Raw genomic sequence first — 26,640 nt, 5'->3', positions numbered from 1 at the left:
AGAGACAAAACCAATGTTTTGCTGGGACTCAGGGAGCGTCCCAGGGATAAGGGAAGAGATGGGACGGGGGAGAGGGGACAGGGGGAAGGGTGGGGGCTCACCTTGACCTCTCGCCTCTTGCTGTCCTCGTCCTCCTCGTGCTCCACCACGCCCTGGCTCAGGTTGGTGTAGTTGGCCAGCTTGTTGAGCAACGAGGACACCATGGGATTGCTGTCCATTTCCTCCTGTTTGGGGCCGAGCTGTGGGTTAGTTACCCGGATCCTCAACCCACGGGAGCAGCGGCCAGCAGGGCTCCCTGCGGTGTCCAGCCCCACACCCGGGGCACACAGGGCTGACGCGGGCCCTCGACGTCCCGGACGCCTGCACACCACGGTCCCCAGTTGGGGTCAGGAGCAGAGGTCGGGGCTCCAGGCCACAGAGCTGGGGTGTGGGGCTCCCCCATGCAGTGTCCAATCAGGAGGCCAGCCCTCCGCCTGACCCCCAGCCCCTCACTAGACCGTGGGGTCTCGGGGCCCCGGCCCTGTCATGTGACCGAGTGAAGCCTCGGCCCTCGCACTTTGTGTAGAAGGAAGCATGAGTCACCTCAAAAAGTGCCATGTTCTTCCCTTCAAAGCAGTTCTCCGGTTCCACATCCACATGGTTAATAAACGGGCTGTTTTCTCTCGAGTTTCCATCTCCTGGTGGGGAAAACGCCCAGGTCAGTTTTAGGAGCAGCTGGAAGGAGGCGGGGGCCACTGCAGACCCGTGCGGGCCCAGCCCCTCCGCCAAAGGCCTGGGGAGGACCTGTGAGACTCCAGGACCCTTGGCTCCCCCCGCCCTGCACACACACACTGGCACATGGCCCCACCCCCTAGGCAGGACCCTGCCCCCCAGCCCCCCCACGCATGTGCACACGCGCGCGCACACACACACACCCGCCCCCCGCCCCCCAGGCAGGACCCCACTCCCACGAGTCAGGTGCAGCCCCCACTGACTCAGCAAGACCCAAGCTGCAGGCCGGGGAAGGGGGGCCATACACTGCATCCAGGACCCCCCCCCTCCCCCGCCCAGGACAGGACAGTCCCGTTTCCCAGGCAGCAGGCTGACCACGGGGAGACAGTCCGTGTGCCTTGGGGGAGCTGCACCTTGTGGTCTCGGTGCCCACACGAAGGCCCAGGGCAGGCCAGGGTGCCTCAGCTCCACCCACAAGGCTGGAGGTGGTCAGCCGCCCGCACACAGGCCGCGGCAGTGTCTCCTGGTGCCAGACGGCTGCCCACAGGGTCTGCAGAAGGAGCAGGCGCCAAAGGAGCACCTTCCCCGCTGCACAGCGGCTGGCGACCCCTGACCATCTGCTCCTGAAGCCGGGGTCATGGCCCTGCCACCTGGTGCCCCGCCCACAGGCACGGTGCCCCCCGGACCCTGCATCCCCCAACCCTCTGCCAAGAGCCTACACTCGGCACGGCCGCCACCCTGTGCCATGGATGGCGTCAGAAAGGAAGGACAAGGGCGACCTCCATGCAGGCGGGGTCACAGCCAGGCCCTCGACCAGTAAGTGAGAGATGGCTAACCCCCCCCCACCTATTTCTCCAGGGTCACAACAGGCTTCAAGAAGAGCGTATATGCCCAACCCACGTGAAACCCATCAACCTCACGAGTAATGTGTTCAGGGCAAAGCGACGCCCCGACTTCACCGCATCCTGGGAGTGTGGCTCGCAGGGGCAGGTCCAGGCGGGCACAGCCACGTCTGCAAACCCTGCGATGACCAGATGGCCCCAGACCAAGACCCGCAGCGCTTCTTACAAAAAAGTTAGAATAATAAAAAGACTGCTCGGCGACCGCATAGCCCATCGGCGGGCACGTGGTTTTCAAGACAGCTCAGCCCACGATGAAGGTCTGCCCAAGTTTAAGATCCTGGGCACACAGAACAGCACCCACGGACGTCAGGAAAAAAGCACAGAACAGAATGTGTCTACCACAGACAGGGTTTTAGCCCCCAGGAAGGGCACGTGGCGCTCACCCGCGGGTGCTGGGACGCCAGGCAGTGGTGGCACTACCTGCCGGGGTCGGGGGAGAGGACTCTGGGGCAGCCCTCTGCTCAGGAATAAGCCCCAAGCCCCCTGCCACACCATCTGGTGTCCTGACCTACGACCCACCACGCAGGAAGGCTCCCCAGAGCAAGGACCCCAGGAAAGTCTCCAAAACCAGCTTTCTCAGACCCCAGGGCACCGAGTGAGACTCACAGCGGGCCCCGTGGGGTGACCCCACCACGGTCCAACTTTCTGACAGAATCCCCAAAGGACAGGAGGGTCACCATCCTCCCCAGACACTCGGGGGTGGGAGGTGTCCTCCAGTCTGTCCCCGTGGCGGCTCAAGGTGACGAGGGGCAGCGATGGTGGGCCACCACACTGGGCACGGCAGAGAATCCCTCAGCCCAGGCAGACCCCGAGGGGTCCCCGCCCATGGCACCTGGAGCCCGAGCGGGCAGACCCGGCCCTCCCACCTCCACAACCCACCATTCGCCCCAGCCGGCCCGAGGTCTGCACCCCACAGCTTCTTCCAGACCTTAACCCTGTGCTCTCACCAGCCAGCCTCCTCGCGTGGCCTCTGAAACCACACCCGTGTCTCACACTTAGAGAAAGAAAAAGCAGAAACAAAGATGGACAAAACAGTAAACGGAACACAAGCGACCGTATTCCACCGAATGCCATTCTCCACACTCACCCCAGCGGGGCTCAAAGAAGCGGCCCGAGTGCCCTGAGCGCAGACCGAGTCCTGCACTACAGACCCCGGAGAACTAAGGAGACCAAAGCCTCAGCGGGGTCCCCTTTCCAGAGACCTGGGCGAGCGCTTCCAGACCCGGCCTGTGTGTCTGTGAGCGCACGGCACACACCCAGGCCGCTGGGGCAGGTGTGCAGGGTGCGGGCTCTTCACCTGTGACCGTTACACCTGCCTGTCCCCCCTGTCGGCTGAGGACACCCCAGCACATCATCGAAGGGACAGAGTACCAGCACGGGGCTCCCGCTGGCCACCCCCAAAACAATCTGTGTCCAAGGTCACAGTACATGTACCAAGTCCACACGCGGGTGAACAACGGGGGACGGCACAGGCACCTGCCAGGCTGCATCGCCCGCTAAGCCACAGGGAGGGATGGGGACAGAAAAGCCCCGGAAAAGCCCCCGCGGGAACGATGGCTGCAGTGGCGGCTTGCGCCAGACCTGCTCCACATCACAAGGCAAGCACGCCCTGGGGGAGAAGCCGACCCGCTGACCTAACCAAGGTCAAGGTTAACACCAGGGTCACAAGCCAGCCGACACCCAGGGAGAACACTCGTGACTGGTGACTTCACCGGAAAGCCTGAGACAACGCCAGACAAGCACAGAAGCGGCCCCTCAGGGACGCAACACCACAGAGGGCCAAGACAGGCGTGGAATGTTCCGGAAACAGGGACAGCACAGAGACGGGGCAGTGGAGAGCAGCACGTGGCCCACGTCCTCTGATAAAGGACACTGCCGGGCCGACTGGTGAAATCAGAGGAAGAGCCGCAACAGGGAGAAAGTGCCTGTTACCAGGAGAGGCGTGTCCCACAGCGGCTCAGAAGACAGAGCAGCAGAGGGGACAGAAACGGGTCCCCAGAGACTCTCCACGGCCTCACAGCTTCTAGAAACTCTACAGTGAGAGCTTTTAAAAAAATATATCAAGCAGGGCTCCTGGGTGGCTCAGTCGGTTGAACATCTGACTTCGACTCAGGTCATGATCTCGCAGTTTGTGAGTTCGAGCCCCGCATCGGGCTCTGTGCCGACAGCTCGGAGCCCGGAGCCTCCTTTGGATTCTGGGTCCCCCTCTCTCTCTGCCCCTCCCCCGCATGCTCGCGTGTGCTCTCAAAAACAAACAAATGTTAAAAAGCAAAGCCAGTGAAGCTCCCACGGTGTAGGGCTCACTCGTACATAAAGAAGCAAGTTTTATCCCGAAGAAACAACAGACTGAAAATTTCAGAATTGAGGCCCGGAAGACACACATACGGGCAGGCACCATTCACACACGCTGGCACACAGGCCTCACTCAGACCACCACTCGTAACCAGTGTGTGAAGAAATTCAGGCAAAAATCTGAGACCCTGAACCCCCTGGGTGAAAGACAGAGGAGAGATCCCTGTATCGTCAGTACAAAGGGGAGGTGCCCAGTACCAGGGTCGTCTGGGGCCACGCGAGCCACACAGTGACAGGACGCCCCGTGGCATTCCTGCCTCAAAGCGTTTCTCCTGAAAACCACCCCAAGCAAATGGCCACGCACAAATTCTGTGGCATTCTACGAGCCTCCTGACCCAGATCATTCAAGCGTGCTGATGCCAGGACAGACAGCAAGGGGGGAAAGGTCCTAGGCCACAGGTCCGGCAAGCTTCCTCCGTAAAAGGCCACAGTGCCATCACAAGCACCTGGTGCACCAAAGACAAGGTGTGAACAAGCAGCAGGGCCACGTGCCAATAAAACTTTACTGACAAAAGCAGGTGGCCAGGCCATAGGCTGCAGAGAGCCCAGCAGGGGGCTCTCAACGCACAGCCGTGTGTGATCCTCAGGGAGGCCGCCAAGCAGGGAGGTGGCCGTCCTGCCTCCCACCCATCCTGACCCGCTCCCAGCTTGCCCAGCAGTCCCTGCCCCTGCCCCACCTCGCGGCACATAGGATCAGCCTGTTTAAAGCCCCCCCCCCCAGCCTGCCGGCCCAGAGACGTCTGCGGAAACCAGTGCTTCGGGGATCACTGCTCTCTGCAGCCTGACAGCCTCAGCGACGCAAACACCTGCACCTGCTCCATGGGACACACGAATGGTGAGCAGGCCCAACCCTGGCCCGGGACCCAGCGACCACGGACGCGCTCGCCCAGGAGCGGACCGGACGGCTGGCGGCTGCCGGTCTGGGGCCCGAGGTCTCAGGAAGTAACTGGAACCTGGAAGGAGGACAGGTGGGCGTGGGGTGCGAGGCCCTGGCCAGCAGCGCTGTCCTCGTCCCCTCCTGTGCAGGCTACTTCAGATGAAGCCACACCTCACCCCGTGATCTTAACACAAAATGTTCAACACGCTTTGTTCACAACACAACACAATCGTGTTCTTAACACAAAATGTTCAACAAGATGTTCAGCTTTTCTGTGAAAGCTGCCCCCTGCCCCCGCAGTGCTGGACACACATCCAGACAGGGACTCTGCCTCGTCCTCCTGAGGCCCCCGTAATTGCCCCCCTTAGGGTACAGAGCTCGCCCCGCAGTCCTGGAGGCAACTCCGCCCCCCACCCCCACCCCCACCCCCCCACACACCAGTTCTGACTCCGCTAAATGCAATCTCAACCCCTGGTCAGGGAAGATCGGGTGTGACCAGGGGCAAGGTCATCCTGGCAGACAGCGCCTCCCTCCCCCAAGCCTGAAGCTGGTTACTCTCCAGACTCCAGGCGCGCTGCACAGCCCTGGCTCCCTTGTCCCTGAGAGAAGTGTGTGCAAATGCAGCAGGCAGGGCAGGGATGCCCCGGGAGAGGGAGGCAGGGGCCCAAGGAGGCAGGGAGGCCAGCCACCGACCAGGAGTCCAGAGCCCAGACCCCGGTGGTCTGCTACCAACTGGAGCCCAGAGCCCCAGTTGCTGCTGACAACAGTGTCCTCCTGCAGCCCTGAGGGCCAGAAGCCCCCGCGTCCCTGTCCCTTCTCGGGTTACAGCGTCCATCAGCCGCCGTCCCCTGGCTTGGTCTCCTCCTCCCGAGTGAGCCTCACATCACTCCCCACCTCCCTCCGCCTCCAGGTTTGCATCCAGGATTTACCAGTGTCTCTCCGTGAACCGCTCCCAAGAAAGGGGCACAGACTGACTTGGGAGGGTCGGCGGCCACCCCCCTCCTGCCCCCAAACGCAGGCTCTGCTCCGCTTGTGCTGGACCCCAGACATGCAGGGCACCTCCAGCAGGATGGAGTCCCCCCCCCCCCCAGTGGCTCCCTGGTGCATCCGGTGCCAGAGCCCGGAGCACGGCCCGTGGCCAGGACCTCTCTGAAACCCCGTTACGGCCGGAATGAGGTGTTTCTCGGCTCCACAGCCCCTAACAGCGGATTCCTGACCCCTGGGCCTTGCCCCCTGCCCTCCACGCATCACATCCAGGACCAGTGCTGCAACCTGGATTCCGGAACCCAGGCCAGCAGGCTCCTCCTGGGCCGGAGGGTGAGTTCTGTGTCCAGCCAGCAAACGCTGCCAGGCTCAGGTCACAGTCCCCGCGGTTTTCACGGCACGTTTCTGGCTAAAACAGAAACGCTCTCCGTGTCGAAACCAGAGGAAATAGAATGAGGGCAAGAAGCGTGACAACTACCCCCCGCCGCCCGCCGCCCCAGACGCCTGCTCGCACCATGCGAGGCATCCTATCCCGGGACCACGCGCCAGCCTTTCCCGCCCCAGGTCCCCAGGAAAGCGGAAGGAAGGGCCGTCTCAGGGACGCGTGTGCCCCACAGGGAAGCCGATGGGAAAGCGGACGCCCTTCCTGCCCGCCCGGCCCCGGCCCCGGCCCAGCCAAGGGCCCCCTCGGGTGTCCGCTGAGCCCGCCCACCCGGGCCTGCGGGGCCACCGCCGGGGTCGCGGGGGAGGGACGGAGGCCCGAGACACTCCTCCCCGAGTTCCACACGGACTAGCTCACGTTAGTACGTCTCACCTGTTTCCTTCACCCCGCGCCCGGTGCGCCCACCAAAAACAAATCCCTTCATTGAAGGCCAGGGTCACACTTCTGCTCCAGTCTGGGGTCCCTGACACGGGACGGAGGCACGATCTGCCTAACGCCGGGTCCACCACATGAGTGACCTCCGTGTGCATCTGACTGGCCTCGTGGAGCCCAGCACCACAGAGGAGTGGCAGGGGGGCCTGCCTACGGCTCCCAGAGGCCTCCCGGCAAGGATGGAGCCCTCACTTCCAAAGCATCAGACGCATCCTGACCCCAGCACCCATGTGACACCAGGTGTGACCCAAAAGCAGCTGACCCCCGTGAGCAGCCTCATGGTCGGAGGGGCAGTGTGGCCTCGGGGACAAAGCCCCCCAGGCTCCCCCCATCTCCCGCTTGCCCTCCCGCTTGCCTGGGGAACCATCTCGGGGACCTCTGGGAGAAGGTCGGCTTCAGACGCTGGAGGAGCGCAGCCCCCTCCCGGCCCGACCACGGCCACCAGGCCACCGCAGCAACTCGCTGCCGCCACCCCAGAGACCAGGCGAAGACTCCGCCTCTGGGACGTTTTCTTCAGATCCCACACTCACGGCCCCAAAAGAGGGAACATCCCAGGGGACACTCGGCTACCAGGAGGCACCAATGAAGAAAAACTGCAAAGAGGGAGGAGTGCCCGGAAAATTCCAGGACACACAGACCACCCGTGTGCACAGTCACAGGCGCTGGCACAGGCCCGGCACGCGGGCACACTCGTGTGCACAGATACAGACCACACATGTGCACGATCACATGCACTGACAGATGAACGGCACAGGCGCGCCCGGGCACACGCACTCCCACACGTCTCTGGGGACCACACTTCTGACGGCCTCACGGCCTTTCCTGAAGGGGCATGCCTCCCCCCCGCCCCCACCCCGCACAAGGAATGACGGACTCCCACTCCCATCGGTCACCTGGCTGTTTGCCCACTCTGGTCTGCCCTCTCCCGCGACCTCCTCCACGTCAGGATCTGCAGTTGGCGACCAGGCCCAAGGAGGGGGTGGGGAGATTCCGCCAGGGGCACCGGGCCCTCAGCCGCCTCCTGGGGCGGCTCCTGTTACGGACACAGGCTCCCGTCTGGCGGTGACGGAGACACTGCGGCTCAGGGAGGAGGAAACCCAAGACTGACCCGCGGCCACTCCTCTGGTTTCGGCCCAACTCGATCCCTCCCCAGTGACTGCGGAGCCTCCCTGGGAACCGGCCGACGACACAGCCGAGAGATCACGGCCACCCCTGCGACAGGCCGGCTCCTGGACAGGGAAACTGAGGCACGAGATGCTCTCCTGCGGGCCCCGCGGCGCTCCAGGAGCAGAGGCCAGCACAAATGGGGACGCAGGGGTGGCTGCGGCCAGCACCCTGCAGGAAGCCGCCGCTCACGCCACCTGCACGCGTCCCCCCACCCCCCGAACGGACACGGGCCCAGCGGCCCGGCACTGAGTCCCGGTAGCCGCTCCCTCTCTGCCGAGGTGTCGGCAAGCTCCCCCCCACCCCGGCGTGATTCCGCGGCCGCCCCCATACCACCCCAGACCACACAGGACTCAGGGCGGCACCTCCGCCTCCTCCCCCACCTGTCCCTCCAGAAGAAACCGCAAGACAGGAAACCCGCCCAAGGCACAACGGGGCCAGAGACACAGGAGCGGGAGACCCGGCCAAGACTTGGACGGACACCTCAGCCCTCCACCAGGGAAGCAGCCTGGCGGACCACCGCCCCCACCCCGGGACACGGGGGCCACCTGGTGGGGCCCACTCACCCTGTGATCCCCCAGGACACGGGGGTCACCTGGTGGGGCCCACTCACCCTGTCCACCTCCCCCCAGGACACGGGAGCCACTCACCCTGTCCCCCCTCGGACACCTGGTTGAGGCCTGCTCACCGGGGCTCCTGGCAAGAGGTTCGAGGACCCACATGATGCCAACAGCCACGGACAAGGGAGCCGGGGTGCAAACAGCACAGCTGGCCGGGGCACCTCACTTTGTCCGGCCCTAGTCCTGCTGGAGCTGCTGAGCTTATCTGCACAAACCAGGCCTCTGCTCCGAACAGGGAGTTTCCCTCCTTTTCACAAAAGGAGACGTTAAGCCTCTGTGCTGTCTCCGCCAACAGCACTGCCCTAGAGCCCCCCAGAAGGGAGCCCAGGCCTGCGCGGGTCTGTCCCCAGCAGGTGCCCACACCTAGCTGCCCCGACTGCCAAGGCCCAAACTCCCACCGCCGGGGAGACAGGCTCACGTGTTCCCGGGTGCCACAACTCCGCAGGCCTGCTGGGTCCTCGTCCAAGGCTCCCCCCCCCGCCCCCCCCCCCCCCCCCCCCCCCCCCCCCCCCCCCCCCGGGCAGTGGGCCTTCCTCTGGCCCCGCCGAGGGCAGAGCTGGAGACCTGGAGACGCCCACCTGCCCGGCACAGCTGTTGGCTAAGGCGACACACCGCAGGGGGCGCCCAGCCAGCGCGCCTGCCCTTGGGCGGTGGTAACACCTAACAACACGCTCTGCCCTGCGGGCTCACGGCTGCAGCGCCCGACCCGGCTCGCAAAACGCACACCCCACTGTGGGTGACAGCGGCAGACCCTGGGCCAGGGTCCCCACAATCACAATCAACCGAACGCCAGCTGCCCCAGCTGTGCAGGGATGAGGAACGGCCTTCTGCGGCGGCCCCCACGGACAGCAGCCCTGGGAAGGTGTTCCTGGCCCAAGGTCACCGGTCCTCCGACGCAGGAGCCCGGGCCCACCCAGGGGTCACCCAGTCAGCGCCCTGACAGAGGGTTCTGCGGTGGGCAGTACCCCCCCCCCGCCACTCACCCGCAGGATCCCACCGAGCACGAGAACCTCGGGCCCACTCCGGCCGCCCCTGTGGGGCACCTAACCCCCCGAGAACTCCATCCACACCCCCCAGGGACACAGGGTAAGCAGGGAACACTTGAGGCCATTTCCTTGAAAGAAATACCCCGAAACTCACTTGAGCCTTAACCTCTGAGGGTGGGCAATGCCCCGTGGCCCCCAGCCCCTCAGCAAGGTGAGTAGGGGGCCCCACAATCTCCGACCGTGCCCACAACACCAACAACGCACAGGCCCCACGGAGCACCCCCAGCAGAGAGAGGCAGGTGACGGTGTCCAAGGACGCCCAGCACAGCGGCCTCTCCACATCCAAGCCCCGCAGCCGCCAGAGTCGGCTCCTTCCTGCTCACAGGCACGAGAGGCCGGCCCCCCAGTCCGTGCAGAGCCCACATACCCCACGCCCCCCCCCCCGGCCACCACCCCCTGCACTGGGCAGCAAGGCTCCACGCCGGCCGGCCCATCCACGGAATTCCCCTGGGTCATCTCAGTGTCCCATGGCTTCAAACTCTGACTCATCGCGCCTCCCTGTCTGGGGCCAGGCTCACCCCGGAGGGCACTGCTTTTCACACACACCCGGGGGGAGGGCGGCATTCCAGGGGGGCCACCGATCACCCACAGACAGCCTGACCCCTGCTGGTCCAGCACACGGATACGGGCACAGCCACAGACCCAAGTGCCCGCGTCACCAGGGAAGGCCAAGTGAGCAGAGGGTCCGTCTGTGGGGTCAGCCACAGCCCACCTTGCGAACGGTGACTGGGTCGGGGGTTCACCAGGACTCACCCACCCCCACGGGGAGGCTACAGCTCAGAGATGCCCCCCCCCCCCCCAGTCATGACAGCCACACAGCCAGGGACATCAGAACCAGAACAGGCCGGTCTCCGCATGGAGAGGCCTAGCCTGCCCCCTGGCCACTCTCCCCCTGGCACCACCATCCCGGCACCCAAGCGTCCCCTTCCACGAGGCCATGCTGACACCCAGCACCACAGGGCACTCCACTGTCCCCAACGCACCTCAAATCATGTGCTGGCCCCGCAGCCTCCACGTCCCCAGGAGCAGGACACACGCTGATCTGAACACTGACGCACCCAAGGCCACAATGGACGCCAGCCGTGGTGGACGCTCCAGTCTTCACAGAACTGCCCTGCGGGCCCTGTAACTGCGCAGCCCCTCGGGGAGCGGCCACGAGAGGCAGACCCTCACAGGCGCCCCTCGTGCCGAACTCACGGCAGCCACCCCCCCACAAGCAGCTAGCACGGCCAATGGTGTCCACAGCTCAGATACCCGTCGCAGCATAGCAGCATCACACTGAGAATGTCTAGGGAACTTTCTAGAACAACACACTCAGGGATCTATGTGGCAAGTTTCCTCATAATGGTCATGGGAACAGATCTCACATCAGAGGCACAGACGTGTCTCACCACCACTTCCTCAGCCCGGGTGGCAACAGACACCCCCTGAATGACACCTCCAGCCACGTCACTGGGCTGAGAGGGCAAGAACAGATGCCCTGACACCCCAACACCACGTGACCACCAAGCCCCTGTGCCTGCCTCCCCGTGCGTGCACACACAGCCCACATGCGTGCACACACATGCACACGGATACACAGCCCACGTGTGCACACACACGAGCCCAGCAGGGGACCTAGTCGAGCCAAGGGCCTCCCCCAGGAAGACCGTCTGGGAGCCCAACAGGCGCACAGAGACGTGGGAACACGCCCCACGCGTGCTTCCACCTTGCCGCTTCCCCACCGGAAACTGACTCTGGGCACACACGCACGTGTGGTAGCCCCTTCCCCCACCCGCCGTCTAGTATCACGACGTCTCCCTCAACGACACAATGAGACACAATGACCGCTGATAGCCGTTTCCAAGACGGTGCTGGGAGCTTGCGCCAGCTACGGACTCTCTGCCAACGGGATGGCGGGCCGCCTCCCTCCCTTCCTGAAACCCCGTGTCCTCGCCCAGCAGAACCGAACCCGGAAGCCGCCGTCCTGGCCGCTCTCCAGAACCACACAGCTCACTGAACCCTTGCCCCCACCCCAGGCGAGCTCAACCACTCCGGCAGCGGCGACCCCCCCATCCCGGGCAGCAGCCACCCGCGGCGCCGAGAGAGAAGTCGCTTGAGGTCCAGGGCCGTGGCTTCGGAGCGCTGCCCGCTGCCCTGGCTGCCGCGCCCAGGGAAGCAGAGCCCCCTTCAGAGGGCCGGGAGGAGACCCTTGGGTGCCCCCAGGAGCTGAGCTGCAGAGCAGAAGTCACAGACAGGAATCCAAAAAGGGGAACAGTGACAGGGTGAGGACGAGGCTGGGGTCAGAGCCCTGGGGAGTGAGGAACAGGAGTCTCAGCCAGGGACGGGGACATAGGGCTACCGGCCGGGTCAACCCTCCAAGGGCTGAGCCCACTGACCTCAGTGGGGGCCCAGGGCCTGCGGCCATGCCTCACTTGCACACCTGCCAGCTCCAGAGCCCTCACAGGGCCTGGAGGGGGCTCCACCCAGGCCCAACACTCAGGAAGGTTCCCAGAAGTCCCTAAAAACCTCACACTTGGAAGTCAGGAAAGAAGCATCCGCACTCCCCACCACCTCCCTCCCGGAAGATACTTCCACCAAGAAACACAACACCAAGGGACGGAACTAACCCATCCTTTCCGCCTGCGATCTCCAATCACAAGAAAATGCAGGACATTAAAGGTCCTCAAGAAGGCACGGCTCCCCACCCCCGCCCCCCAGGCAAGACAAAGCTGTCATCCAGAACACGCCCCTACCTCCCCTGAAGCAGGTAGGGAGGCAAGGAGGGTTCACGGCAGAAGCCGGTGCTGACCCTGGCCTCCCCGTGCCCAGGCCTGCATTAAGCACCACCCGGGTGAAGGGCCACGTTTTCCTGGCTCTAAAGCACCAGCCACAGGCCCACCAGCCGGGCAGCTAAGGTCAGCGCTGGCGTCCTCCAGCCTCCATGCTGAAGGCCAGCAGCAGTGGGGGCCTCCACGGCCACAAGATAGGACCCAGCTTCACGACGCATCTGCCTGGTGTGCGTGGAGCTGCGGCAGGCCGATGGCGTAAAGGCTCCGTCCAGCTCAGGACCGCAGCCACCGCAGGGGACAGTCCCTCCGAGCTCTGCCAGGCCAGGTGGGCCTATGAGGGGAGCAGTACTCCTCCCTGACTCCCACCCGCTCTCAGCACACCCTGGCCCCTGACCCCCAGCTGGAGTCTCAGGCCCCCTATTTCCAGACAGCTCCGGGCTTCCAAAAACACCCCAGAAGGGCCCCCTCAGTGTTGCTTCGCCACCACCGCCGGGAGGCCCACCCAGAAAGCCAGGAGATTCCCCAGGGGATCGGCCAGTCAGAAGCACCAGCGGTCCTGTGATGGAGCCAGGCTTGGCCACTGGCGGGGATCTCAGCCTTCAGGAGAGGCTCCTGCCGGGCCTTCCCAGCTCGCTAAGGACTTTTCCTCCACTAGAGTGACCGTCACGCTGGCCACACGACACAGTGCCAGTCACACGGCACCCTGAGCACCAAATGGGCTCTGAAAGCTCACGTGCAACATCAGAGTCCAGCCTAGCAGAGGCCCCTCCCCGAGCAGTGACCACGCAGGGGGCTCCACCCTGTCTCTTCCTGAGGGAAGATGAAGACCGGAGAATACAAAACTCAAAGACCCAGCTGACTTCTGTGCTGGCTCAGCTGAGCGAGAGCACGGCCCGGGGACCGAGGCTTCGTCACCAGGCAAGCACGCGGCCCACGCCTGGCATCTGCCTGAGCTCCCGACACTCAGCTCCCACAGGCAGTGAGGTTCCTGAGGAGTCCGGGACAGAATTGAAGGGGTCAGAGGATGAGACGGTGGGCGGGGGCTCGGACCCCGGCCCCCCACCAGCCCAGCTGGGCAAGAGGCCCAGCTCTCCGGGCAGCGGCAGTGCCCAGCCCTCGGGCCCTCGGGCAGGAGGAAATGGGCAGGAAGAAAATCACCCCAACTTCAAAACAAGATGCACTCCAAGTCTCGAAAGATAGGACCGCAATCCGCCGGAGAAGGGGCCGGCTGACGGGAAGCGGGACACCCAGGCGAGGCAGGAGAGGCTCCTCTGGGAACACGATGCACTTGATGTGGCCGCTGTAACACAGTGCACCCAGGAAGATCACGCAGGAGCACCCTCAGAACCACGGAGGGCCGGGCACCCAGGCTGCCTTCACAGGCCACCCGCTTTCAAGCCCTCGAGCCAGGCAGGGGCGGTGACCAGTCCCAGACCCCCGCAGGCAGACAAGGACACGGAGGGACAGCCCAATGAGGACAGAGCCTTCCCCGGGGCACCTGACACTGGTTGCTCTCAGGAGATGCCTGACCTAACCAGCCAGGGTAGAGGGCCCCCAGCGGTCTGAGGCCCTCTTTCCTTAACCCCTGGAGCAGGGAGCCTCTGCCCAACCGCAGAGGAGTGAGACCTGGGGCTGTGGGCTGTCCTCTGACGACCCCCAATTCTAGAGGGCAGCTACTGAGGGTGACCCGTTCATCAGCCACAGAGAACCCGGGGTCTGAAGACTGCAGGACAGAGGGAGCAGGCCTGGGGGATCGGGGATCCGGGATCCCCCCCCCCCCCCAGAGAAAGTGAAAGCGCTAGACGTCTCCTGATTCCGGAAACAAAGAGGGTGAGGAGGACCCTCGCCGGCCAGCGCCAGGCTCTGCAGGATGGGGCGGCCCCTCCCCCAGCCCGTGGGAACCTGCCGGCCTTCCTGCCGACGACCCCAGAGAGCGGGTTTGTCGGCGGCCAGGCGAGGCGGCGCCCAAAGCTGGGCTCCCAGCCGGGGCTTATCTGGCCGGAGCCCTTTGCCCCAGCGCGCAAGGGCAGAGCAAAGGCAACAGAAAGGAAGCAGGAAGGCACTGGGGCGGCCCCAACCCCGCGGCCCTACCCGGACTGCGGGACCCGGGGCTGGGGGTTCTCAGGCAGGGCGAGGCCCCTCCCCGTTTCCATAGCTACACTGGGCGTCCCATACCTCCTCCCGTCCCACCGAGAGTGCGAGAAAGAAGGTGCTTCCTGTGTCCCCGTGGGGCTGGGACACGCAGGGGGCAGCAAAGCGGAGCCCGCAGTCCCTGGGAGCATAGGCGCAGCAGGGGCCCTGAGCCCCGGGGACAGGCTTGGCGAGGGGGCTCTGCAGGCAGTGGGGGTGCGGGGACAGGGGTGGGGGGGGTAAGGGGGGGGTTCGTGGGAGGTGAGATCAGGGGGAGAGAGGGACCGTGGGGAGGGGGAGCCTCCAAGGGAAGGAGTTGGGGAGAGTGGGTGGAAGGAAGCCCCGCACCCGTTCCTCGAGGAGGCCGGCCTCCCCGCGTCCCCGCTCCCGGCCCCTCCCGGCTCGCCCTCCGCCCCCTCCGGGGCTGCCTCTCCTCCCGGCCGCCCCCGGGCCCCGCGCAGCCCGGCTCCGCCTTTGTCCCGCGGGCAGGTGCGGCCGCGCTCACCCGGGCTCTGGCAGTCGGGCTCGCCCTCGGGGGGCCCCGGCGCCTCGGTCCCCTCGGTCCCCTCGGCCGCCGCGTCCTGGCAGCCGTCCGCCCGCGCCTCCACGGGCACCACGGTGAAGTTGGTAGGCATGGCGTTCCGACTCCGGCTCCGGCCCGCGCTCCGGCCCGCGCTCCGCCGACGCGCCGCGGGACTTGGGAGCAGGGGCGGGGTCCGCGCCGGCCGCCCCCGCCCCCCGGCCCGGCTCGCCCCGCCCCCTGGCCACGTGACCTCACCTGCCGTCCCCCTAGGCCTCCGGAAAAGTTTGCGCGCAGCGGGGCGGGGCGGAGCGGGGCGGGGCGCCTTCCGCAGAGGTCCCCTCCCCCAGCCTGCGCTCGGGGACGGCCCGCGCCCCCGGGGTCGCGCCTCCCCCAGCGGGTGACAATCCGCTCCTGCTCTGTCACCCTGCCCGGAGGGGGCCCTTGCCCGCACTAGCCTCCAAGCCGCCGCGTTCCCTGGAGGCCTGCGCCCGCAAGGTCCTCCCACACGCAGTCTGGCCCCCTCCAGGACAGAGCATTACCCCCCACCCGCTCACCACACCGTGCGCGGATCTGGTCTCCCCTTTCCCTCCTCCCCGCCTGGCTCAGGAGCACCCACAACCTTAAGGAGCCATGCCTGGCATAGGGTGGGAGGCAGAGGCTGCTGTTGGGGCTCAGCCCTCGACTGACAGAACCCAGACACAAGTTACCGAAGCTCTGAGACAGGTCCAGGCCCACAGAGGACCCCCGGCCTTGCCTTTCCCGGCCTCCACCCTGGGGAGCCCTCCTTTTCCTTCATCTGGGCCCTGCAGCCAGGGAAAGAAGGCCAAGCACAGCCCTGGGAAGCACCGGCCCCCTATCTTCCAGCCCCTGGTGCGCTCATTAACAAAGGACACGGGAAAAGTAGAGAACAGAACGTCCACCAAAAGGAAAGTGAGTTATGGCATCTGGTGCAGTGACCCACCCCAAAACACGTCTACTATTTCACCATACACACCATAACAGGCTAACCAGAGTGGTCTGATCAGGTTTGAAAAATGTGCGAGAATGTTCCGATAGGCCTAAAAAAATGGCAGCTGGGAGGTCCTGGGGATTACAAAGTTCTGCATTTTCTCTTCCTTTTTTCATATTAACAACCGAACAATATAAAAACAAATTCAGAAAATCCATTTCCAATGAAAGACAGAAAAAAGAAGACAGTAGGGTGGCCCGACTCCCCTCCCTCCCCCAGCTCCCACCCCCCACCCAGTGTGAGCGCTAGCTTTCTGCAGCTGGCCTGGGCCAGCAGGGGACCAGGACTGTACCTTGTCTGTCCTCACACCCTGCCTCCCACAAAGGAGAGACAGGGGTCCCCAGAGAGGTCTGAGTGTCGGGTGGAAGGCATTGGGTGGCTTCAGCTGCCTTCCCGGCGCAGCAGCCAGAAAGGTGGGGAAAAGGCCACCCACCCAAAATATAGACGGGTTCCAGGTGTCCTTCTCAGAGAAGGGCCAGCTTCATTGAACGGGGCGGGCATCGCTCAGCAAAACTAGAGTGTGGTGCTGAAGGGTAGGGGTGCGGGAACAGAGGCACCTTGCCCGGAGGTGCTGGGCAGGTCAGTGACCAGGCCTCTCCAAACTCAAGTTATTGTCCCGGGGTGGGGGGAGCTTGGAAGGGCAAGGGGACTGCCAGCCCCCTTCCACCCTAGTGGTCTGCGGCCAGGGCCAGGTGACCACAGGAGCTCTTTAGTGGGGCCAACACCTTCACACGTGAGGGAACTGAGGTCCAGAGGTTAAGGGCCACTCACAGGGAGCTGGGGGACTGGCAGAGGACTCTCTCCTCCCTTCTTTTTCAGAGGCTGTGGCTGACCCTCCAACTTTCCAGGCTCAAGATTTCAGCTCGTCTTTGCGGCCCGGGAGCTCGCTGTCCAGGAACCACCAAGGAGGGTGTGAGAGGGAAGGGGCGTCGGCTGCCCTGGGTCCAGGCAAGAGGCCAGCTCTGGGAGGCCCGGGACCACCTCGGGCAGTAAGTCAGCGCCTTGAGGCCGGGAGGGCCTGGCACCCACCCAAGTGCACACCCCAGGGGCCTGGGGCCAGTCCTGAGGAAAAGGGAGCAGATGTCCCACACTGCTGCTGGGACTGAGGGCCAAGGGGGAGGGGAAATAAGGAGGAAGTGGGGTGAGCAGAAAGAACCAGAAAGGCTCCAGGAGCAGGGGAGGGGAGGGAGACCCCTTTACCTAAAGCCAAAGTTACTTGGTCAGAACAAGTGTGGCGAGCCGTCCCTGGCAGGGTGGGATGTGAGGGCAGAGGGGGGACAGAAGCCCTGGAGGGGAGAGGCCACTTCTGGAGTCCTCACCGCTCTGTGGCACCAGGACCCTCGGGGCTGGTGGGACGGGGAGAATTCTGTCTGAGGGGACCACCCACGGCCAGGATGGGCCCTGCAGACCCCAAGTCTGGCCCTCAGGCTGTGGCTCCGAAAGAGGGCAGCAGTCAGGGGCAGTGGACGCCCAGACAGTGCCACAGTGGCAGCCTGGACCCTGTGTCTGGCCCCTCCGCCCCAGGCTCACACCGACCCCCCCCCCAGGCTCCTCCCCGTGACCCTGAGTCTGGCCCCTCTGGGCGGCTCCCCGCTCAGAAGCCCTGCGGCCTGCCCTGGGGACACCTGTCCCTCTCAAGGAGGGAGGGGCAAGCTTTCCAAGTTCTGCAAAACAATGGCCTGACTCCTCAAACACGTCACTGTCACCTGAGGACACGGGAACAAGAAGGCAGGAGTCGCCAGGTGGAAGGGCCCACGGAGGGAGAGGACTCACGGGCTTGTCGGGGGTGTGAGCACTCTGACGACTGTGGCACTTTTCTGTAGCTTGGAAAGCTTTCAAAATAATTTTGTAGCTCTAAGTGACAAATGGCCGTATCTTAAAAACGCTGTCCTCTCCACAGCCTCCAATGCCCCCTGGAGGGTAATCTGATGGCCACTGCCACCTGACTGGCTGTACCGCCCCACCCTGCCCCCACCCTGCGGGCGGATCCCGGTGGGAGGCGGTGCCGAAGGAGCGTCTGCAGGGCGGAATCTGGAGCCAGGAAGGTGGTATCCCCACCTCCAGAGCACCCCGGAAACCCTGCTGGGGCTTCATGTTGTTTTTGTGAGATGCGAGTAACATTCCAAGAGCGTGGAAGGTAGAAAGCCTGTAGGACTTGAGCACTAAACGGGGTTTATAGCCCTTTAACGAGAAGATTCCACCCCCCAGGGGCCCCACCGTCCCCTGCCCTGCGGACACACCCAGGCTCGGTCCTCTGTCCTCGTGCACAGGTTTCCTGTGCCCCCGTCCCACCCCTCGGTCAGGACACCCGTGATCAAAGAACAAAGGAAGGCCTCCCACTTTCTTTAGAGCTTCAGACGCCAAAACACCGCTTTGCCGTCACACCTTGTTCTGGTTCCACAAGTAACTTCTTTTCACATAAATCTTGGTGGAAACTCGAGAAGCTCACTGCAACACCCTCGGGGTCTGAGAACATGAGATGCTGGCCCTGATTGCCTTCTCCCCAAAGCCCTCCCCGGGGACCAACGTGGGGGCGGCCTCACCAGCAGGCCTGCGCCAGCAGAGGCGGGGCCCTCCTGCCTGCCCAGACCCCCGAGGGCCGTCAGCTCCGAGGAAACACTGGGACAGGCACGCATTCCTGCTCAGCAACGCAGGTCCATCAAACCCCCTTCAGAAATGTCGGAGGCCACATACCCTCAGTGTGACCTCTCTGGCCGTTCCTGCCCGGCTCACCCAGACCAGTGTCCTGGGGCCCAGGCTGGCCGGCAACCTGGCCTCAGCCCCTCCCACGGGAGCCAGTGTCACGGGCGGTAGTGAGGGGCAGTGGAAACTGCCAGGGCAACGGGGCCTTGTGCCTGGACCTCACCTACCCACCCCGGGCCTGCTCCCGGGGCTCCCACGGTCCCGACCCCGGCTATGGTCTGGGCACAGCAGGTTCCATCCCTCTCTGGAGCCTGTTGAGTGTGCCCTGTGCCTCTGGACTTCCCCAGGGGAGTTCCAGGGGATGGGGCGGGGGGGGGGGGTGGAGGGGGGGGACAGGAGCATCCAGCTTTGGGCCTTGGGGCCCCTGACCTCCCCTCAGGCCCAGATACCCTGTTGTCCCCCTGAGGTCCACATGCAGGCTGTTCCCAGCCACTGGTCCCCCTCACAGCCATCACATGGGACTCCCAGGTTGTGGTGTGTGTTACTGATGTCACCTTGGGGCCTTTTTGCTGATGGTGCTGGCCAGGTTCCACCCCCAGGCCCCCATTGAGCTCCCCAGGCAGGCTCACAGGACACCCCCTATGGCTCCCACCCCAGGCTGGGCCTGGGTGTGAGGCGACACCATCAAGGAGGCCCCAAGCTTGCAGGAGCACAGTCTATGGTCAGGGGCCATGAAACAGATTGACGTTAAAATGGTGGCCATGGGATTCCCTTGCGGCCTCGAAGGCACTGTTCCGGAAAGAAAAGCTGCCTAACTCTTCTCCCTTACCATCAGGCACTTCTGCTCGTCGATGGGCTCCCTTCAGAGCGAGAGGTGGACCCCCGGGGCGCCAGGACCACGGTCGTCCACGCAGCCAGCCCAGGCCTGTGTCGGAGTCTGTAAGGACAGCCCCACGGATCAGTAAGGAGAGACCGGCACCTCATCAGGGGGCCGCCTGTGCTGCACACGGGGCGTGGGAAGTGTGTGGCCACTTCGGAACCCCCCTCCCCCCCCCCACACACACACACACTGGCCAGGAGCCCCCGGTCCCTCTCCCCACAGAGACACACACTCAGATGCTCGGAGCGGCGCGGTCTTCGCGAGCCAGGCGGGAGATGAGCCACAAGCCCAGCAACACCACGGGCAGACGGACGGGAGGGTCCGAGCTGTGCAAATGCGTGCTGGCGCAGAGCTCAGTGACAGCTCGTGCAGGCAGGGCCAGGTGCCAGGACGGTGGCCCTGGGCACACCACTGGGCTCCGCGGTGGGTCCCGTGTGTGACCTTACTGGGGGGAGAAAGCGTAGCTCAGAGCCGCCTCTGACGTGGAGGTGGGCTCAGCCCGATGCCCTGGGACGGAGCTCAGCTCCACGAGAGGGGGCAGCAAGCCCGAGGCCCCAGGTGCACCTCCCCTTGCCCGAGTCGCTTGTGTCCCTGGCAGTGGGCCACCCGGGGCCGCATCTCCCACGTCCTTCTGTGGGCGAGCACCAGCGAGAACTGTCCATCACATCACAAAGAACTCCGTCTGGTGCACCTGTCCCGGCGGGAGGTCCCAGGTGGGTGGTCTGTCAGCCCCGAGGGTCTCATGAGTCCAAGCCCTGGGGCAGGAAATGTCCCAAAGCTCCCTTGGCAGGCGCGGCTCAGGGCCTTTATCTGTGCTGTGCCAACTACTCACAGGGAAAGAAGACAACCATCTATAGCAACAGCAATGATGCCCGTTCTGTGGGCCCCAGAGAGGCCGAGTGGATGCCAGATGTCACACAGCACAGCGGGGGGCTGGGACAGCAGGCAGCTCCGAGAGTCCACAGACCCCGGGCGGGGGGTGGAGACTGGAGCTGCCCTTCTGGGGACCCGAGCCCACTGCCCACCCACACCTCGCCCAGGCCCTGAAGGCGGAGCCCTGGACACAGGGCCATGGGCCACCCTCAGTAGCTGGCACGGGCTCTCCCAGGAAAGGGCAGCTGTGTGCACACCCGGCCTGGAAAGGGACTCTGCCGAGCGTCCTGTGGTCGCCGCCCCCCACCCCAACACCGGGCGGTGGTGTCCGGACAAGCTGTGCAACGGTAGGGGTCACGTGACCCCCAAGGAAGGTGAGCTCCTTTGCTGACCAGTTTCTCTAAGAATTCAACAGTCCGTCACCGAGCATCACCGTGCCAGGCACCGCGGCCGTCCCTGGACACATAAAGTGGGGGCCAGTGGGTCCCCACATCCCAGGCTCCATCTGGTGTAGGAGGCAAGGTCTCCAGGCCTCAAGGAAGAAGGTAGGCTGTGCACAGTGCTGGTGCGGTGGGCAGGGGGGGGGGGAAGCGGGGAGGCACTTGGGAGAAGGAGACCCCGGCTACGGGCAGGTGCAGGGGTGCAGAGGCAGGGAGGTGGGTGGACAGAACACACCAGGTCCAAGAAGACGTTGGCCTTCCTCCAGGGCCAGCATCTGCTCAAGGGTCTTGGCTGGTCATCCAGGTTCTCTCCCTGGACCCTGTCCCTGGGGAGGCGGAGTATGGCCTCGACACCACGAGGCCGTAGGGGCCTGCCCGGGCCAGCGGCCAAACACTAACCAGACCCCTGCCGCCCCCACCCCAGCCCTTGTTCATTTGCTGTCCCTTCTTTGGAAGAGTGACCCCTCCAAAGTGACAAACTGCCCAGGTCACCCCAGGTGGCCCTGCACAGGGGCCACCGTCTTGGAGACTGCTTTCCCACGGCAGCTGAACCCCCAAGCCCACGGTGGCAGCACCCTGCTTCTGCGAGCTCACCCCTCCTGAGGCTCCTGAGACGTTGTGGGGACGGCCAAGGCTGGCCACCACGGCCTGTGGCTATTGTTCATGGGAGCCTGTGGTGACCCCCGCTGTCCCCAAGTCCCGTGGGGGTGGTCACTGGGTCATCCTAGAGTCCTCGTGACCAGACCAGCATCCTCTCTGAGGACGGGACCCCCACTCAGGGCCATGCTAGGGCCTGGGTGACTGTTTTCGGGAGGGAGGCAGCTTGAAAGGCCGCCAAGCATCGGGGTCTCACACAATGTAGTCAGTGGGGGTGAAGACCCCAGCTTGGGGGCTGTCACAGCGACCCAGTGCCACGCTGTGACCGTGTGTGGGCATGTGGCCCTGTGGACGTGGCTGCCGTGAATCCTGCCACCACACGGGCCTCCCTGCCTCCTTCACCCAACCTCGCATCTGGACAAAAACGTCTGCATTTTGACTTTTCTTCCCCTTTCTGAAAAATGGATTCTGTTTAATTGTGGCAAAATACACAGAATAATAAATTGGCCATTTTAACCATATTTAACTGTGGTTCAGGGGCTTTAAGTACACTCACGAGTGTTAACACAGTCAAACAAGGAGGCCGCCGGATGGGTGCTCTGATGCGCAAACAGAGAACGGGGCCTGAGAACAGCCAGGCAGGCAGCCTCACAAATAAGCTGGCCACGTGCCCTATGACCCATCAGGTCACCTCCTGGCTTTGTGTCCTGTACAAACCCCTCCCGCACTCCTGCTGGGGAAGCTCCAGATAAACTCTGGGGAAAAAAAAAAAGCCAAAACCTGTAAGGTGCCTCAGTTTACCTTTTAACATATTGTTGTGCAACCGTCACCACCATCCGCCCCCAGAACTCTTTCTATCTTGCAGGACTGAAGCTCCGTCCCCATGAAACGCTGACCCCGGACCCCAGGCCCCAAGTCCCTGGAGGCCACGTCCCCCTTTCTGACTCTACGTATGATTTACACAGGGGAGTCACGTGCGATACGTCCCGTGCGACCAGCCAATTCCACGGAGCACAAGGTCCTCAAGGTCCATCCATGCCGTGGCAGGTGGCCGGGTATCCTTCTTTCTTAAGGCTGACCACTGTTCCGCTGTACGGATGGGCCACGTCGTGTGTCCAGGCTGACCACTGTGCCACTACACGGATGGACCACATCGTTTGTGTCCATCCGTCTGTCGACGGACACGGGGGCTGGTTCCGCCTTTTGGCTACTGCGAATCATGTGTTTCACTAAGTGACGTCCCCTGGATGGAGGTGGGGCGATTTCCAGGCAATGTGTCTAAGTAAGAAAGAAACGCATCGGGCTTATGTTCCTGTTTTTGTGAGGAATCGGGCGCCCACGCCAGCCTTCTGGGAGGAGGCGGGAGGCGTCTCCCTGGGCCACAGGAAGGGGACGCTCCCCATACCTTCTAGCTTGCAGCGTGAGCCAGCCCTGCCGAGACAAAAATGCTTCACAATCATTTAAATTAAACAAGCTGCTGCTGGCCGAGATAAGCAGGTCACAGTCAGGCGCCCAGGGCGGTGATTTCCATCCTATTATTATCCACAGCACTGATAAGGTGACCAACGGCCTCTCTCAAGGTCACACCTACCATCCCGGGAAGGTGGGGAGCCGCGCAGGGTTTTGGACTCTCTCTGGGGGAGGGCCGGGGGCCTGCGCAGACCAGACGCCAGCCCCGAGGAGGGGAGACGGGCTCTGGGCGGGTCCTGGGCGTCTGGGTGTAACAGCTCCAGCCGCCCTGCCCCTGGAGGCAGACAGACACCCGAGGATCCAGGCAGGAGGACCCTCCGAGAAATGCATAAGGCCTCCCGCCAGCCCTCCCCCTGCACCTCCCGGGGGCGGCCGCACAGCAAGGCCACCAGGCCGGAGACACGGGGAGCGCCGGCCCCCCGCCACGGGCTGAGATCTCCTCACCAGTGCGGCCCGTGTGCGTGTCTGGGGGCCGTGGACCCCGAGGGGCAGCCGGGGGCGAGGGCACACAGAGACCCAGCGCGCTCTGCCTGCTGGACGGTTTCCAACCAGCTGAGCCGTCGCCTCAAGCTCGAAACTGCCAATTTTGCTTGGCAGCCTGAACCCAAATTCACCTTTTTCTGGACTTTCTTCTATTCCGTTAGGGGGAGAAAAGGGGCAGTGTGCTTGAGCCACAGTTTCTGAGTGAGATAACTATCTCTGGGTTTAAGTGCCTCGTTCAAACATTAAATTTTTGGCTTGAATCACACGAGAGCTGACAGAGAAAGTGCTAGAAGCCTCGTCACCATCCACAGAGAAATACTTTTTGTGTAAATGCCACAAGTCATTAATTTCTATTTTCTCGGGGCAATGAGTCAAAAATACATTTAAGAAAAAAAAAAAGCTTTGATCACGACGAGCACAACAAGGTCGCTCGGGCCTTATAGCTCAAAACCTCGAAGGTGACCAGCAAGGTCCTCTCAGAGACAAGCGTCACAGCCCGAAAACATGTCAAAGTGTGATGAGCGCAGAGAAAATAATGGAAAGCAGGTTGACTAAGACCACGTGGCTGCCACTTCCTGCTCTCGGGAGGGAGGACACACACACTACAGAAGCAGAACCAGAGAGCGTCTGCCACGTCGGCTTCCGTGGGGGCCACAGACCACGGGACGGAGGCCACAGCCGGCCACCTCGCCGTCCACGCCAGCAAATACAGTCCTGCAAAACGAGGGAAGACAATGACATTCCCAGGAAACAACACCCGAGAAAATTCCTCCCAAGCTGAAGGCAGGCGGTTCCGGACAGCAGCACGGAGATTTGCAGTAACCGGGGAGGAGGTGGGAGGTGGGTCAGGACGCACACAGTGACGGCGACACGGCGTGGTGGCAGACTCAGGAGACGCGAAGTCCGTCTACTGAATTCAACTGCTCAGGAGCACGGGCTCCACAGGTGAGAGGTGACCGTGTGAACACCCACCCCAACAAGCCAGGCACAGCCACGAGAGTCGCAGGAAGCCGCTGGAGGAAATGGAATAACGAAAATACACGTTTAATACCAGAGAAGGCAAGAAGAGAGGATCCCGCACTGACTCACCGGGTGAACGCACCACTGATGAGCCCTTCTTTTTAAAAAATTTTTAGAAGTTTTTGTTACTTATTTTTGAGAGAGAGAGTCACAGAGTGTGAGCGGGGCAGGGGCAGAGAGAGAGGGAGACACAGAATCCGAAGCAGGCTCCGGGCTCTGCAGAGCCTGATGCGAGGCTCAAGCGCATGAACTGAGAGGTCATGACCCGAGCCGCAGCCGGACGCTCGACCCACTGAGCCACCCAGACGCCTTGCCACAAGCCCTTCTGAGGACATGTGCCCCGGCACCCTTGTCCCTGAAAGCAAACATGGACGAACGTCCACGCTAATGGGTTTTCGCACATACCTCTCAGTAACTGATGGAACGAGTGGACAAAGACAAAAACTCAGTGCAGACAAATGAACTTTGCACCCATGTGTAACGAGATTGGCCTCACCGGCGGATGCTAGAACACACACCCAACAGCCACACAGTGTATTCTCCCCAAAGACGCGTGAACGTCCGGCAGAATCACAAGCAATTTCAATCCACTTCAAAACTGTGAATGTGGCTTCATTTAGACACAGGGTCTTTGCAGAAGTCATCAAGTTCAAGCAAGGTCACCCTGGGGCCGGTGGGCGCTGATCCAGGATGACTGGTGGTGTTGAGGAGACAGGTTTGAAAAGCAGGAGGAGGCAGTCTCGGCCTGACACAGACAGGGTGAGCCGTGCAGCCCAGGGCCACCCGGAGCCTCTGGGGGCAGCGCCTACCCCTTGACCCAGGGCCCGTAGCGGCTGGATGGCGGAGGGTAGCACTTCTGTTGTTTCACATCCCTGGTTTGTGACATTGATACTGACAGGAGATGTGACGAATACTTGGTGATAATCATTTTTAAAGTGTAGATGTAGACAAATTCCTTGGGAAACACAACCTACCCAAAGTATCGCAAGAAGAAAGAGCAGCTCTGAAGAGCACGGTATCTCGTGAGAAAATTAAAACCTTCACACACACACACACACACACACACACACACACACACACACACACCCCACGGCCCAGATGGCCGCCTAGGGGTTGTTTTCTAAACACTTAAAGAAGAAATAACACCAACTATATTCAACTTTCACAGATAGTTTAAAAAAAGCAATATTGCCTAGCTTGTTTTATCGAATCAACGTTGGTCATCGAGGAACTGCAAGGGGGAGCCACAAAGAGACGTGCCACGGCCGGCAAACGCATTAACGTGCCCCTAACTGCAGGGATACGGCGTCCTGTTTTCATCCCGGGGGAGGTTTCATCACCTCCCGGCCGCTCAGGAAGAAGCACAAGGAGGAACTGTACATTTCTGACTCCTCGCATCACAAGTCGGTGCAAGTTGACTTAAGCACGCGTGTGTCCACCAGGACTAGGGGCGGCGGTGGAGGGCAGAGGGGGCGTGCCTGGGACACCGCCCCGTGCCAACCAGTCCCGCCTGGGCAGGAAGTGGGCGTCAATCCAGAGTCCAGTGAATCAAGGTCACTTAGCCCCAGTTGCCTAGATAAAGTCTTTATTGTCCGCAGCACAAGAAACAGGACCCGAATGACAACACAGCTCTCACGCAGAACCGGGCAGGTGCCTGGAGACCCAACACCATCTCTCGCTGAGAAACAAAGTTAACGTAAACAAGCACCAGACCCACCAGCCAGTCAGCTAGTCTGGGAAGCCGGGACCTTGGGCTGGTCCCGGGCCATCAAGTCTCCTGATGTCCTGAGGCACATCTTCTGGACACTGGTTTCTTTCCTCCTCACCCCTTGATGGAAGGTTCTAGAATTACCCTTCTCAGATGCAGGAAATGTGTCTTGTCCTCCATCACCCAACACAGCACCCAACGGTGCTCAATGAGTATTTGCTAACCAATGAGCTTGGCTACCCAAGATTGGTCCCACCAGTGGTGGGAGGTGGGAGGAGGGAGGCAGGAGGGGGGAGGCAGGAGGCAGTCTCCCTGGTTCCCATCAGTCCCCGTGAAGTGCATGGATGTGTGTGTGTGTGTGTGTGTGTGTGTGTGTGTGTGTGAGCACGTGTGTGTCCACCCAGGGCTCTGCCCTTCCTGAGGTACAGCCATGTCTTCTCGATGTCAGGGCACCTTCCCAAGGAGCCTCCCACAGCCACCACCAGGCCATGGTGCCGCCCCTGCGTCTATCCCTGGGGCACAGGGCACGGGGCACAGGGTGGGTGTGGTAGCCACATGGGCCC

General features: G+C 62.9%; 1 protein-coding gene and 1 long non-coding RNA gene across 11 annotated transcripts in view; one reads left to right on the top strand and one right to left on the bottom strand.

Moving 5' to 3' along the window:
- SLC12A7 (solute carrier family 12 member 7) overlaps positions 1-26,640 on the bottom strand; it is a 66,727-nt gene that overhangs the window by 22,444 nt on the left and 17,643 nt on the right. For 4 of the 9 annotated variants that reach the window (XM_023239871.2, XM_023239873.2, XM_045039429.1 and 1 more), the window contains exons 2-3: positions 583-677; positions 102-224 (exon numbers count right to left, since the gene is read on the bottom strand). In XM_023239871.2, the coding sequence (XP_023095639.2) occupies positions 102-224; positions 583-677 (218 nt within the window). Of the gene's footprint in view, positions 1-101; positions 225-582; positions 678-6,640; positions 7,287-8,552; positions 8,602-10,513; positions 12,080-14,936; positions 15,145-26,640 lie in introns of those variants that run through there. The other 5 variants (XM_023239878.2, XM_023239880.2, XM_006928123.5 and 2 more) reach the window with 5 other exon arrangements.
- On the top strand, positions 15,160-21,917 carry LOC123380634. Of its 2 annotated transcripts, XR_006586664.1 has the most exons (5): positions 15,160-15,884; positions 16,783-16,952; positions 19,442-19,567; positions 19,709-20,904; positions 21,224-21,917. It is a non-coding gene; the product is annotated as an uncharacterized LOC123380634 (long non-coding RNA). The 2 variants fall into 2 exon arrangements; XR_006586658.1 differs by having other exon boundaries at positions 19,442-20,904.

The sequence above is a fragment of the Felis catus genome, chromosome A1 (genome assembly GCF_018350175.1).
Source record: "Felis catus isolate Fca126 chromosome A1, F.catus_Fca126_mat1.0, whole genome shotgun sequence".
NCBI lineage: Eukaryota > Metazoa > Chordata > Mammalia > Carnivora > Felidae > Felis > Felis catus.
Note: the sequence above shows the minus strand (reverse complement) of the source record. Positions and strands in the feature narration are given on the sequence as shown.